General features: G+C 41.5%; 1 protein-coding gene across 1 annotated transcript in view; it reads right to left on the bottom strand.

The window, feature by feature from the left end:
• LOC123752135 (probable leucine--tRNA ligase, mitochondrial) overlaps positions 1 to 15,474 on the bottom strand; it is a 41,207-nt gene that overhangs the window by 10,433 nt on the left and 15,300 nt on the right. Inside the window, 5 exon segments of the mRNA XM_069336005.1 lie at positions 104 to 629; positions 1,723 to 1,856; positions 3,049 to 3,291; positions 4,064 to 4,202; positions 6,759 to 6,850. Coding sequence (XP_069192106.1) covers positions 104 to 629; positions 1,723 to 1,856; positions 3,049 to 3,291; positions 4,064 to 4,202; positions 6,759 to 6,850 — 1,134 coding nt within the window.

A 15,474-nucleotide genomic window follows, 5' to 3' on the forward strand; every position in this document is an offset into this window, starting at 1 on the left:
AATCAGGCCTGGCACCCTATGGCGTATATATACGCCATGCGCACCATGGGACATGTTACTCAGGGCGTATATATACGCCATGCGCAGTTTAAGGGTTAGTCACTAGTGTTCTTGCCGAGTCCAACATTAAGCCGCTTAAGTTACCACAATTTACTAGTTTGCCATTTTCAATAACTTCTGGAGTTTCAAAATTACATGTTCTTGCAACAGACATATCAACATTGGATATGCAAGGAATTCCTACATAAAACTCAGCATCTTCAATGTATGGCAAATCATCACAAACAATAACTGGAATTCGTCATTGACTGATAGGGCAAACAGCACAAACACTCAATAACTGATATTTATCATGTTTCCGTACTTTGTAAGAGTCTGAATCATATTTATGACCAGAATGAACTCCAATAAAGCTTATTCCATATATAAGCTCGGGCTGTGCCATCCATAAGGCCAATTTCCCACTTTCTTGTACATAAGTATCTTTACTACATGTATCCGTCTGCTCTACAGGCATCTCTACCCTGTACCCTACACAATCTCCAACCCAATGACGCTGAATCTTGACGATGTCACTCCAATTTTCCAATGTTGGGTCAGACAAACCATCAACGAGAGATTTTGAAAACCTGAAATTGAAAACAAAATTTCATGAATACAGTAGTTTTATCAGACCGCAACAAAATATCATGGTAATAAAAGGGGTAACAAACTCTTATACCAATATGAAATTTAAATTAACATTTTTTATTTGTTCGTTGTAGGTAATCTAGTAGGCCCAAGTTTACAAGAATAATGGTAGATTGAACTTCACCCAGCATGTGATCCGTGTTATGTTGGATCATCTTAAGAGCACTGTACAGCACAAGATTGAGGGCAATAAATGATTTCTCCACCACTATTATTATATTCTTACACAACACACAGTAATTTAGAGGTTTACAAAAAAATTCATCTTATGGCATTTATATATCTATATAGTAATAATACTAATAATTAGTTCTCTCAAATGTCTATGGACTCTCACATTTGTTAAACACTATGTATATATTGATTCTTATGAGTCATTAAGTAAGAATAAATCAAACTGGGTTATAATATTCCCAATTTATGTGGTTTTATTGTATGTTATTTATCTTATCTTATACTACAGTATGCACAAGTTTTAGTTGGGTCCTGGGCAAATCAGTAAGAGTGAGTTAACTGAAATACCAGAATATGAAAATTGTTACTATAATGAAGTACAGTACAGTATATCAATATTTTATTATAATATAAGGTTTAAACACTCGGAATGGTCACAGATTACGGAGGGAAAAAATACCCAAACCAACTTATAAAAGATATACAGTATAGGGTATGAGGGGCCTCGTAGCCTGGTGGATAGCGCGCAGGACTCGTAATTCTGTGGCGCGGGTTCGATTCCCGCACGAGGCAGAAACAAATGGGCAAAGTTTCTTTCACCCTGAATGCCCCTGTTACCTAGCAGTAAATAGGTACCTGGGAGTTAGTCAGCTGTCACGGGCTGCTTCCTGGGGGTGGAGGCCTGGTCGAGGACCGGGCCGTGGGGACACTAAAGCCCCGAAATCATCTCAAGATAACCTCAAGATAGGTACATAGATATTTAAAATCAAATTATGCATGATAGCTACAAATTGGAATGTAAATGCATTCAAACATGTGAAACATTGACAACACCAATGTATTCCTCTATATTTATACCTGGTTGTCTTGATAAACCACTGTTTCAGAAAGCGTTTCTCCACTCTGGCACCAGACCTCCACGAGTAACCATTGACGTCCACCTGCTCATTTGCCAACACAGTCTGATCCACTGGGTCCCAGTTCACCAATGCCTGTCAAAAAGAATCTGTTAGTCAGCATTAATTAAACTTAAAATATTCTCCCTCGCTTTACACACAATGTAAACTACTTTAAAAAAGACAATTAGCTTCTTGCACAATGTTGGTTGCAAGTAAGCATGCGTGGAGAATTAGTGGTGGTAGTGAAGGGAGTTAATTGATGTTGGTGCGGGGTGTCGATGTGCAGGTGGTGTAGTTTTTGTTTAAAGATAGGTGGTGTGATTCAGGGTGTTGGTGGGCAGGTGGTGTGGCAGGCTCTCTGTAATAAATCTCCACAGTACCTAAGATGTCAATCATTCTTGGTACCAAAATCTGTAAGGAACACCACCAATACCAGTGGTTAAGTACATAGAAATATTGCTTTTAAAGGTCTTGACAAACCGTACAAAAAGGTAGAGTAGAGAGTAGCAATTATGTAGAGAAATAGCAAGCAAAACTTTACTTTAACTTTACTGAAGATTACATTTTATATATAAGTAAAAAAACATTTGCACTGCTCAAGCTGCATGGATTAGATTATTTTATATGCTGCTAGTACCAGAGTGCAACTCCATATTCTCCAGAGACTGATGGATGCCTACTGCTAGTACCAGTAGTAGGCGATGAGTCATAATAACGTGGCTGAAGTATGTTGACCAGACCACACACTAGAAGTTGAAGGGACGACGACGTTTCGGTCCGTCCTGGACCATTCTCAATCGACTTGAGAATGGTCAAGGACGGAGCGAAACGTCGTCGTCCCTTCAACTTCTGGTGTGTGGTCTAGTACCAGTAGTAATTTTGCAAATGAGGCAGCAATACCAAATTTTTAAATTAAAGTTTGTAAATATGAGTTTTATAGTTTTGATGGTAGAGTAATGATCCTTACCTTGAGGTGTTTCCGGGGCTTAGCGTCCCCGCGGCCCGGCCAATGTAAAAAAAATAATCTCTGTATAACCCTACTTATGTCCTGCCCTATATAACCTGAGGTACTGAACTTTTACTGTAATACAGTACACAATGCACGTTCAGTTCAGGTAAAATAATGTAAGCTATATTCAAGCAGGAAATAATGGGCAGTTATACTGAAGTAGCCCCATCAAATAATAATAATTAAAATTATCATCATATATCATATTATTATAATCGTAGACTGCCAAAGAATGCTGAATACAGGTACAGCACATAAAACAAAGTCATCACTAACCTCCTCCTGATATACCAGTCCTGCTTGAAACAAGAGGAGAAAAATGGCTTGAGTCCAACGGTAATATTTTGGATCACATGTTGCAATCTCTCGATCCCAGTCAAATCTGCAACCCAGCTCCTGTAGCTGATCTTTCATCTGCTGAATATTACTCAAGGTCCATTTTTCAGGCATCTCACCACTATCAATTGCTGCATTTTCAGCTGGTAGGCCAAAAGCATCCCAGCCCATAGGATGAATAACCTGACAAATAAATAATACATGTATTTAATTTACTATATACAGATACTATATGATTTACTATTAAAAGATTACATAAGAATTTAAACGTATCCATAACTGCTTAATATGGAGCTTAAAAAAAAAAGATTATTTTTCCTATACACAAAGAAATCACACAAAAGTGATATACTGTACATCAATGAGGAAATCAACTGAAGCACCGAACTGACTCGAACCAGCGATCGAGGAATTCCCAGCCACTTACCGGGGTAAGGCGAGTGGATGAGAGTTCCTTGAATCACTGGTGAGAGATATGTGGAAGCTGAAAATGATGATTCCATATGCTTTGGCTAAGCTGAAAATAATTATTATTTCTTGGTTCCACTTCAGGCATCTCATGTTAGACTGTATACAAAAAGCAATACATTTCACATTGTGGGGGGACAAGAAGCCTGATAGGCTTATCAAGGTCCCCCCTGGGTCAACAACTGCCTAACTCCTGGGTACCTGTTTACTGTTCTATGAACAGAGGGATCAGGTAAAACACAACATATCCAAAATTTCCATCCTACTGCGAGGATTGCATCCAGGATCTTTTGGTTCTAAACCAACTGCACTGACTACTGTGCCAATCAAACATTTTATTAAATCTTCAGTATCAACCAGTAAAAAATCAAAATGTTATCAAAAGAATGCAAAGTATTAAATTGTGTACACAAGCAATATTAGTTTGAAAAACTACTCTACACAGGCTTGGCAAGAGCAGTAGTGGCAAAAAATATTGTGTATATACCTTGTATCCTCTGACCCGGTAATACCTGGCCATGGCATCGCTGGTGGCATACACACGGACGTGGCCCATATGCAGCTTACCAGATGGATATGGGAACATGGAGAGAACATACTTCTTCCCTTTATCATTGCAAGCTTCACTAAAAAATATGACAATAAATATAAAATTAATTTTACTGTATATCAAAAACCATAGTTCATAAAATTTAGAATTACTTATGCTCAGCTTTGCATATATAGTACAGTACAGGTATAACTAATATACTGTACAATACCTGCATTACTAAAATAACACAATAAGAATATAGTTACTGAATTTATGCCAGAGTTTATGTATACTTTGAATTTATGTATACTTTGTATACATGATATCTACAAATGCATACCTATTGCCTTGTGTATACTGTGTATATATACAGTGATACTCTGTGATTAGACCAACACTCACAAATGCTACCCTCAGGAATGGAACTAGCCCAAAAGGAGAATCTACCCCTCAGAATGGAAACAAAGCAGTCCAGTAGAATGTAAAGTACAAAATTTTTATACAGAAATGCAGATGGTGTTACAAATAAAGGAGTAGAATTGCAAGAACTGGTGGTGGAACTGCATCCTCATATCATCTCAGTTACAGAGACAAAACTGCAAACATAATAGAGGATACAATATTCCAAAGAGAATACCAGGAAGCACAAAAAGAAAAGATAAACAGGATGGGGGGGGAGGGGGGAGGAGTAGCCCTATTGATATAAGAACATTGGAGTTGTGAGGACGATTTTATACTAGGTATGATAACAGTAAAGACCAGGAAGATAGTGGTAGGTTATTTACAACCCCCTACATTACAGGAAGATCATGAGAGGAATATAAATGCAAGGAAGCATGCCCAATGGTAAAAGAAAAGCAAAGATCAAATAACTGTACTTTGGGATTTTAACCACAAGGAAATAGACTTGTCAACAAAGGATCATCACAGGGTAGATGAAATATCAAGAGCAAGATTTCCTGTGGCAGCATATCAGTTAGCCGACAAGAGAAAGAGATGATCTAACTACCCTAGACCTAGTATTTACCCAAAATGAAGATGATGTAGAGCAGCGGTCGCCAACCTGTGATCTGCGGACCACTGGTGGTCCACCAGACAATTTTATTTGTGCATTGTATGTAACAATGTATTTTTGTATTTAACAAAAACAATGTATTTCGTGTATTTTCTTGAACTGTTTATACTCTATTTAATGGCATCAAGTAATTGACTTTAATAACTATCATTTCTTGTTTGGTGGACCGTGGGATTCACATTAGTGGTCTGGGGTATTTAAAATTATGAATTTAGCGATCTGTGAGCTCTGAAAGGTTGGCACCCACTGATGTAGAGAACTTACAATCTGAGGTATCACTAGGAGTCAGTGACCACTACATTACTGTGTTTGATTACACTGTATAAATGAAAGAGCTGGAAAATGAGCAAGTAGCAAGAGAGAATACAAAGGAGGGGACTACAGAAGGGTTAGGGATTATCTGTGGTAGGTTCAATGAGACAGAAATGGAAGTCAACAAATGAGATGATTGAACTTATAACACATTAATTAAAAAATCAATAGAACAGTTAAACCATGTGATAAGGTTGAAGGAACAGGGAGAAGCACTCTTAGATGACAAAGAAGCATGTGAAAACTCAACAATCAGAACCAGATAAGTGTCTAAGAAGGGGTGACAACAGATGACCAGAAACAATATTAGACAGAAAAGTTAACGTATTAGAGGTAAAATGATACCTGGAGGAACTGGATGTACCGAAAGTAGCAGGACCAGACCAGATACTGTATCACCATGGGAACCAAATGAAGCTGCAGAGGGCTTGTGTTAACCATTAACTATAGTGTTCAACATTACACTAGTGATGAGAGAGCTACCATAAATCTGGAAAAGGTAAATAAAGTTCCAATATTGAAGGAAGGGGACAGCCTTAAGATACTAAACTATAGACCAGTGTCATTAACATGAATTTCATGCAAGATTCTAAAAAGTCCTCAGAAAAAGGATTGTAGAACATTTAGAGAGTAAATTTTAAAACAGAGGCACAACACAGCTTCAGGGAGAGAAGATCATGCTTAACATTAACAAACTTGACTGAATTCTGACAATCACCAAAATAAGGCAAGAGAAGGATAGGTAGACTGCATCTTCCTAGACTGCCTAAAAGCCTATAATGCACTTCCTGAAGAAAGACTAATATACAAGGAGAGACAAGCAATTGTGGTATTGTAACAAAATGTGTGCCAAATTGTGTTATATGGTTTGTACTACTACAATCATAACAATGTTTTGTATAAAACAGCAAAATTAGCAAATTTCAGAAGAAACAAAATTGCAGATGAAACTCATACAGAGGACTGGGAAGGGGAAGATGGGTAGGAAGCTGGAGAAAGGCAGGAGGGAAAGGAAAATGGGGAAGCAGAGAGGGAAACTGGAGAAAAGAGAGGGAAATGGGAGAAGAGAAAGGAGGGTAAGCTGAGAAGGAGGAGGATGTTACAAGGATACAAGGATGAGGAGGACTACAAGAAACAAGAGGGAGAAGGATGAGGAGGCTGTAATCACGTTTAAAAAATAATATGACGGCACTAAAAATGTTCGGAAATAAGAAGATATCCCAATTCTTACCAGTAAACATTGCTTCCGAATATGATACTTACCATTGTTTAACTGATTGATGGGAAAGGCCATTATATTTATTTTTCCAATAGGCTTCTGCCTCTTTCTTAATCTCCGTAGGCAACTCCTCTTCCTGAAAGATTAAGTTGAAATCAATATGGTAAATAACTATATGATTTGATTGCACGTGGGTAGCCCAGAAAAGTATACAAAGTCTGACATCTCAAAATATGAACAAGTGGTTAAATGAATAGTGTGTGCATTTATTACAGGAATTATCAATCTAGGTATAGGCTAGGCAGCACTCTACCCTACACTTAGGCTAGGCAGCACTCTACCCTACACTTAGGCTAGGCAGTGCTCTACCCTACACTTAGGCTAGGCAGCACTCTACCCTACACTTAGGCTAGGCAGCACTCTACCCTACACTTAGGCTAGGCAGCACTCTACCCTACACTTAGGCTAGGCAGCACTCTACCCTACACTTAGGCTAGGCAGCACTCTAACCTACACAGCACTCTAAATGAGTATAAAGAATAATTTAAAAAAAATTGTTTTCTGTGTTCAGCTGTTGTTGTTATAGATTCAGCTACTCGGAACAAGTTCCAAGCAGCACGGGCTATGGTGAGCCTCGGTGTGTTCAGCTGTTGGTGGCGCCAGGTATAAATGTGGCGCGGGTCACATGTGACCCAATTTATTTATTTATGTATATAAATAAATAAATATACCTTCTTGTATATACAAGAAGGTATATTGGGATTACAATAAATATATATATATATATATATATATATATATATATATATATATATATATATATATATATATATATATATATATATATATATATATATATATATATATATATATATATATATATATATATATATGTCGTACCTAGTAGCCAGAACTCACTTTTTGGCCTACTATTCAAGGCCCGATTTGCCTAATAAGCCAAGTTTTCCTGAATTAATATATTTTTTCTAATTTTTTTCTTATGAAATGATAAAGCTACCCATTTCATTATGTATGAGGTCAATTTTTTTTTATTGGAGTTAAAATTAACGTAGATATATGACCGAACCTAACCAACCCTACCTAACCTAACCTAACCTATCTTTATAGGTTAGGTTTGGTTAGGTAGCCGAAAAAGTTAGGTTAGGTTAGGTTAGGTAGGTTAGGTTGTCGAAAAACAATTAATTCATGAAAACTTGGCTTATTAGGCAAATCGGGCCTTGCATAGTAGGCTGAGAAGTGCGTTCTGGCTACTAGGTACGACATATATATATATATATATATATATATATATATATATATATATATATATATATATATATATATATATATATATATATATATATATATATATTGGGATTACAATAAATGGTAATTACAATCTTGTAAAGCCACTAGTACGCGCAGCGTTTCGGGCAGGTCCTTAATCTAAGAAAATTTAAGTAGGTAAATACTTGCAAAATTTATAAAAAAATGATAACAGTTACAAGGCAAAAAAAAAAAAGATGAGAGAAAATTGTAGGTATATTAAAGCACATAGGTAGCTCAGATTGATTGCAATGACAGCTGAATAGTAGTTGACAAAAATTGGCAGGCACAATACAGCATATGGCTATTTGTTGGTCGACTGGATATATTTAGCCAGTGGTTTGACTATTTGGTATTTTTCTTGTAACGAGTGGTCACCACTTCCTAATATATGCTCGATGGTAAAGGGTATTTTAAGTGCGATAAAGACTTATTTGAAATTTACTCTGGCACTATGATGTCGGAAGCAGTGCAGGAGATAGTGTTCGACTGTTTCAGGCATCTGACAGTGAGTACAGAGTTCATTGATGTCTGTTCTGTACTTAGAGCTGTGTGCTGCTAGTTAGGTGTGTCCCAGCCTTAATCTGGTCATCGCTATATCAATTTCTCTGCTTTTATATCGGACATGTTTCAAAGTTTCCCATTTCTTTTTAATGGACCCATAGTGCAAAGATGAGCATAACGTTCTCCAGTTTGTTGCAATATCCTGGGAGATGGTGTCTTTGAAAGCTCCTTTACGTGCAACATGGAGAATTGGATGATGAGTAATGTGAGGCGTGTCGTGCATCGCTTTGGCTAGTTGGTCTACTAGTTCATTATGGAGAATACCACAATGTGCTGGGACCCATTGGATAGAGGTGCCATAACCGTTCAATTGATGTTTGTGAAGAAGTTGAAGGCATAGGTAGACAATCTCCTTGCATGTTTTCGAAGAGTACGTAATTGCTTGAATCGCGCTCTTGGAGTCACTACAGATTGTATATATCCCAACTAGTAATGTTGTGATGATTTGGAGAGCTTGATATAAGGCATATAATTCAGCTGTGAAAATAGATAGTTGGTTTGGTAGCCACCATCCCTGCTTGAGATGGTACTCCGGTATCCATACAGCGCTAGTGACCGAGGGTACGTTGTTCATGATGATGCGAGACCCATCTGTGTAAATCTTTGTGGTATTTGGGTAGCAATTTTCCATTGTTGAGACAAAGACTGAGACTATGGTTTAGTTTTGTGCAGATTTTGGAATGTTGTCTTCGAGTTGTATTGCTGTATTAGGAGTTGTATAAAGCCAGGGTGGAATGGGGGGGACAGGAAGTTGGGTTTCACAGTTTTGGATTAGGAAGAGGTCTATATTGAGGTTATATGTAGCCCGTGTGAGGAAAGGTTGCGAGTGATAGGTTGGGGAGCATGAATGGGAGGTCGTCTGGTACATCTGTTCTTATGTTGTCGACGGTACCTATTTAAATATAATAATAATAATAATTTACTTAGGTAAACGTTCATACATATGAAATGCGTTGTAACGGAATTCTGTATCTAATTCAATTCCGGGAAGCTTTGGAATTCACCTCCAGAGCCCATTATGTACCTGTGTAATCTTCTTCACCACCACTCACAACACGTTGTTATAGATTAAGCTACTCGGAACAAGTTCCAAGTAGCACGGGCTATGGTGAGCCCGTAACTTACCTGGCACAGGAGCTGGGCAAGTAGCACGGGCTATGGTGAGCCCGTAGTGGACTTACCTGGCACAGGAGCGGGACAAGTAGCACGCTATGGTGAGCCCGTAGTGGACTTACCTGGCACAGGAGCGGACCTCAAACACGGGCGGGCGGAGCATGATAAATTAAATAGAATATAAGCAACAAAATAGTTCTTAAAAGTTGGGGCCGCAAACCTGCGTAAGATGAGGGGTGGGAAATATTAATCTGTGTGTTTGGTGATGTGCTCACTTGAGGCAGTGATGTCCCAGCTGCGTCCATGTACATTTAACAGGATGAACACAGCCAGGGTATACTATTTATAGTGTTTTATATGCTGGTAACTGGTGGAATGTTGGCTCACAGCGCGCAGGAACGGCGCTGCGCACTGTGAGCTCTGCCTTAAGGTCAACCACAAAAAAGTTGCTGGAGGACAATTGTAAGTCTTGCTCGCCTCCCCTGTTGCACACTGTTCTCACACGCCTCCCCTGTTGCACACTGTTCTCACACGCCTCCCCTGTTGCACACTGTTCTCACACGCCTCCCCTGTTGCACACTGTTCTCACACGCCTCCCCTGTTGCACACTGTTCTCACACGCCTCCCCTGTTGCACACTGTCCTCACACGCCTCCCCTGTTGCACACTGTTCTCACACGCCTCCCCTGTTGCACACTGTTCCCCACGCCTCCCCTGTTGCACACTGTCCTCACACGCCTCCCCTGTTGCACACTGTTCCGCACGCCTCCCCTGTTGAACACTATCACTCACAGGATGAGTATGGGGTGCACAATAAACTACCACTCACAGGATGAGTATGGGGTGCACAATAAACTACCACTCACAGGATGAGTATGGGGTGCACAATAAGCTACCACTCACAGGATGAGTATGGGGTGCACAATAAACTACCACTCACAGGATGAGTATGAGGTGCACAATAAACTACCACTCACAGGATGAGTATGGGGTGCACAATAAACTACCACTCACAGGATGAGTATGAGGTGCACAATAAACTACCACTCACAGGATGAGTATGGGGTGCACAATACGCTACCACTCACAGGATGAGTACACTACCACTCACAGGATGAGTACACTACCACTCACAGGATGAGTACACTACCACTCACAGGATGAGTATGGGGTGCACAATAAACTACCACTCACAGGATGAGTATGGGGTGCACAATAAGCTACCACTCACAGGATGAGTATGGGGTGCACAATAAACTACCACTCACAGGATGAGTATGAGGTGCACAATAAGCTACCACTCACAGGATGAGTATGGGGTGCACAATAAGCTACCACTCACAGGATGAGTATGGGGTGCACAATAAACTACCACTCACAGGATGAGTATGGGGTGCACAATAAACTACCACTCACAGGATGAGTATGGGGTACACAATAAACTACCACTCACAGGATGAGTATGGGGTGCACAATACACTACCACTCACAGGATGAGTACACTACCACTCACAGGATGAGTATGGGGTGCACAATAAACTACCACTCACAGGATGAGTATGGGGTGCACAATAAACTACCACTCCCAGGATGAGTATGGGGTGCACAATAAACTACCACTCACAGGATGAGTATGGGGTGCACAATAAACTACCACTCACAGGATGAGTATGGGGTGCACAATACACTACCACTCACAGGATGAGTATGGGGTGCACAATAAACTACCACTCACAGGATGAGTATGGGGTGCACAATAAACTACCACTTCCAGGATGAGTATGGGGTGCACAATAAGCTACCACTCACAGGATGAGTATGGGGTGCACAATAAGCTACCACTCACAGGATGAGTATGGGGTGCACAATAAGCTACCACTCACAGGATGAGTATGGGGTGCACAATAAACTACCACTCACAGGATGAGTATGGGGTGCACAATACACTACCACTCACAGGATGAGTATGGGGTGCACAATAAACTACCACTCACAGGATGAGTATGGGGTGCACAATAAACTACCACTTCCAGGATGAGTATGGGGTGCACAATAAGCTACCACTCACAGGATGAGTATGGGGTGCACAATAAGCTACCACTCACAGGATGAGTATGGGGTGCACAATAAGCTACCACTCACAGGATGAGTATGGGGTGCACAATAAACTACCACTTCCAGGATGAGTATGGGGTGCACAATAAGCTACCACTCACAGGATGAGTATGGGGTGCACAATAAACTACCACTCACAGGATGAGTATGGGGTGCACAATAAACTACCACTCACAGGATGAGTATGGGGTGCACAATAAGCTACCACTCACAGGATGAGTATGGGGTGCACAATAAACTACCACTCCCAGGATGAGTATGGGGTGCACAATAAGCTACCACTCACAGGATGAGTATGGGGTGCACAATAAACTACCACTCACAGGATGAGTATGGGGTGCACAATAAGCTACCACTCACAGGATGAGTATGAGGTGCACAATACACTACCACTCACAGGATGAGTATGGGGTGCACAATAAACTACCACTCACAGGATGAGTATGGGGTGCACAATAAACTACCACTCACAGGATGAGTATGGGGTGCACAATAAACTACCACTCACAGGATGAGTATGAGGTGCACAATACACTACCACTCACAGGATGAGTATGGGGTGCACAATACACTAAGCAGCCTCCTGCTGCAACACTCATTATAGTATACAAATGTTAAACAATTACTGGCGACACGATAAATATATACAGAATAACATTAACAACAATACAAACCTTCATAAAATGGTAAACAAAGTAATTATTAAAAGCAGGAACAATGTGACAATTAAGACTGAGCACATATTAAGGCGGGACCAAAGAGCCGAAGCTCAACCCCCCGGCAAGCACATCTAGGTGAGTACATCACCTGCGAGATAGAGATAACACATGTTGGCTATCGTCATTACACACGAGATAACCAGCCCTAAGAGTTATCAGTTCCGTGATAAGATTACACATACTCGTCAAGTTCCTAGACCTGAAGCCAGTCTTGTCAGTACACAAATACTGCTTCTTTAGTCAATTAGATCATTGGTTTAGATAATTTAGATATTAGCCTATTATACCAATTTAGAATGCTAATATTTATATAACAAAATATTGATTCGTAGTTCGTTACGTAACTGATAGATTGCAGTTTAAATTTTAATTGTTGCAACATTTGTGTTGCAGAATGACTACACCATGTTGTGAGTTAGTGTTAGGCTAGGAATGATAAGGGGAAACCCATGGAGTTAGTGTTAGGCTAGGAATGATAAGGGGAAACCCATGGAGTTAGTGTTAGGCTAGGAATGATAAGGGGAAACCCATGGAGTTAGTGTTAGGCTAGGAATGATAAGGGGAAACCCATGGAGTTAGTGTTAGGCTAGGAATGATAAGGGGAAACCCATGGAGTTAGTGTTAGGCTAGGAATGATAAGGGGAAACCCATGGAGTTAGTGTTAGGCTAGGAATGATAAGGGGAAACCCATGGAGTTAGTGTTAGGCTAGGAATGATAAGGGGAAACCCATGGAGTTAGTGTTAGGCTAGGAATGATAAGGGGAAACCCATGGAGTTAGTGTTAGGCTAGGAATGATAAGGGGAAACCCATGGAGTTAGTGTTAGGCTAGGAATGATAAGGGGAAACCCATGGAGTTAGTGTTAGGCTAGGAATGATAAGGGGAAACCCATGGAGTTAGTGTTAGGCTAGGAATCATAAGGGGAAACCCATGGAGTTAGTGTTAGGCTAGGAATGATAAGGGGAAACCCATGGAGTTAGTGTTAGGCTAGGAATGATAAGGGGAAACCCATGGAGTTAGTGTTAGGCTAGGAATCATAAGGGGAAACCCATGGAGTTAGTGTTAGGCTAGGAATGATAAGGGGAAACCCATGGAGTTAGTGTTAGGCTAGGAATGATAAGGGGAAACCCATGGAGTTAGTGTTAGGCTAGGAATCATAAGGGGAAACCCATGGAGTTAGTGTTAGGCTAGGAATGATAAGGGGAAACCCATGGAGTTAGTGTTAGGCTAGGAATGATAAGGGGAAACCCATGGAGTTAGTGTTAGGCTAGGAATCATAAGGGGAAACCCATGGAGTTAGTGTTAGGCTAGGAATGATAAGGGGAAACCCATGGAGTTAGTGTTAGGCTAGGAATGATAAGGGGAAACCCATGGAGTTAGTGTTAGGCTAGGAATGATAATGGGAAACCCATGGAGTTAGTGTTAGGCTAGGAATGATAAGGGGAAACCCATGGAGTTAGTGTTAGGCTAGGAATGATAAGGGGAAACCCATGGAGTTAGTGTTAGGCTAGGAATGATAAGGGGAAACCCATGGAGTTAGTGTTAGGCTAGGAATCATAAGGGGAAACCCATGGAGTTAGTGTTAGGCTAGGAATGATAAGGGGAAACCCATGGAGTTAGTGTTAAGCTAGGAGTCATAAGGGGAAACCCATGCACCGAGTTCAGTTCAAACCATCATCATCAGAATGAATTCATTATATATTATTTAATAATAAAATTAACAGATGATGCACAAAAGTTCCAGATTTTAGCAGTTCCCTCCACCCTCCCCCCCCCCCCCCGGTAGCGGTGGATAGATTGATTGATAAAGATTAAGCCACCCAAGAGGTGGCACGGGCATGAATAGCCCGTAAAGCGGTGGATAGGTTACAATCACGTGGTTACTAACCAGAGCTCTTAATGTTACTGAACCACTGGTGGAGTTGACTGCATCATAGTGTCTGTAACTATGCTCGTTTCCATCCCAATTCTGTGGAAGTAGTTAACTACATCCAAGACAAAATCTAGTAGTTACATAATATATGTACATAATGACATATATGTTGAATATCTCTGTGGTTGTAGGAGTATGAAGCTGCTGGTAACAGAGTCGTCACCCTCGAGGTTTTTAACATCTTTATACAACAGTTTACTTTTAACATATGTCAAGATGCTGACGTCACGTGAAGCAAATGTTACACAACCTGAGAGTTTGGGCAGCGACTTGTTTTGTGAGCCAGCAGCGTGAGGCTACTGTAGGGAGCCCGGAGCGTGAGGCTACTGTAGGGAGCCCGGAGCGTCAGGCTACTGTAGGGAGCCTGGCGTGTGAGGCTACTGTAGGGAGCCCGGAGCGTGAGGCTACTGTAGGGAGCCCGGCGTGTGAGGCTACTGTAGGGAGCCCGGAGCGTGAGGCTACTGTAGGGATCCCGGAGCGTCAGGCTACTGTAGGGAGCCTGGCGTGTGAGGGTACTGTAGGGAGCCCGGAGCGTGAGGCTACTGTAGGGAGCCCGGCGTGTGAGGCTACTGTAGGGAGCCCGGAGCGTGAGGCTACTGTAGGGAGCCCGGAGCGTCAGGCTACTGTAGGGAGCCCGGAGCGTCAGGCTACTGTAGGGAGCCTGGCGTGTGAGGCTACTGTAGGGAGCCCGGAGCGTGAGGCTACTGTAGGGAGCCCGGCGTGTGAGGCTACTGTAGGGAGCCCGGAGCGTGAGGCTACTGTAGGGATCCCGGAGCGTCAGGCTACTGTAGGGAGCCTGGCGTGTGAGGGTACTGTAGGGAGCCCGGAGCGTGAGGCTACTGTAGGGAGCCCGGCGTGTGAGGCTACTGTAGGGAGCCCGGAGCGTGAGGCTACTGTAGGGAGCCCGGAGCGTGAGGCTACTGTAGGGAGCCCGGAGCGTCAGGCTACTGTAGGGAGCCTGGCGTGTGAGGCTACTGTAGGGAGCCCGGAGC

The sequence above is a fragment of the Procambarus clarkii genome, chromosome 35, assembly GCF_040958095.1.
Source record: "Procambarus clarkii isolate CNS0578487 chromosome 35, FALCON_Pclarkii_2.0, whole genome shotgun sequence".
Classification (NCBI taxonomy): domain Eukaryota; kingdom Metazoa; phylum Arthropoda; class Malacostraca; order Decapoda; family Cambaridae; genus Procambarus; species Procambarus clarkii.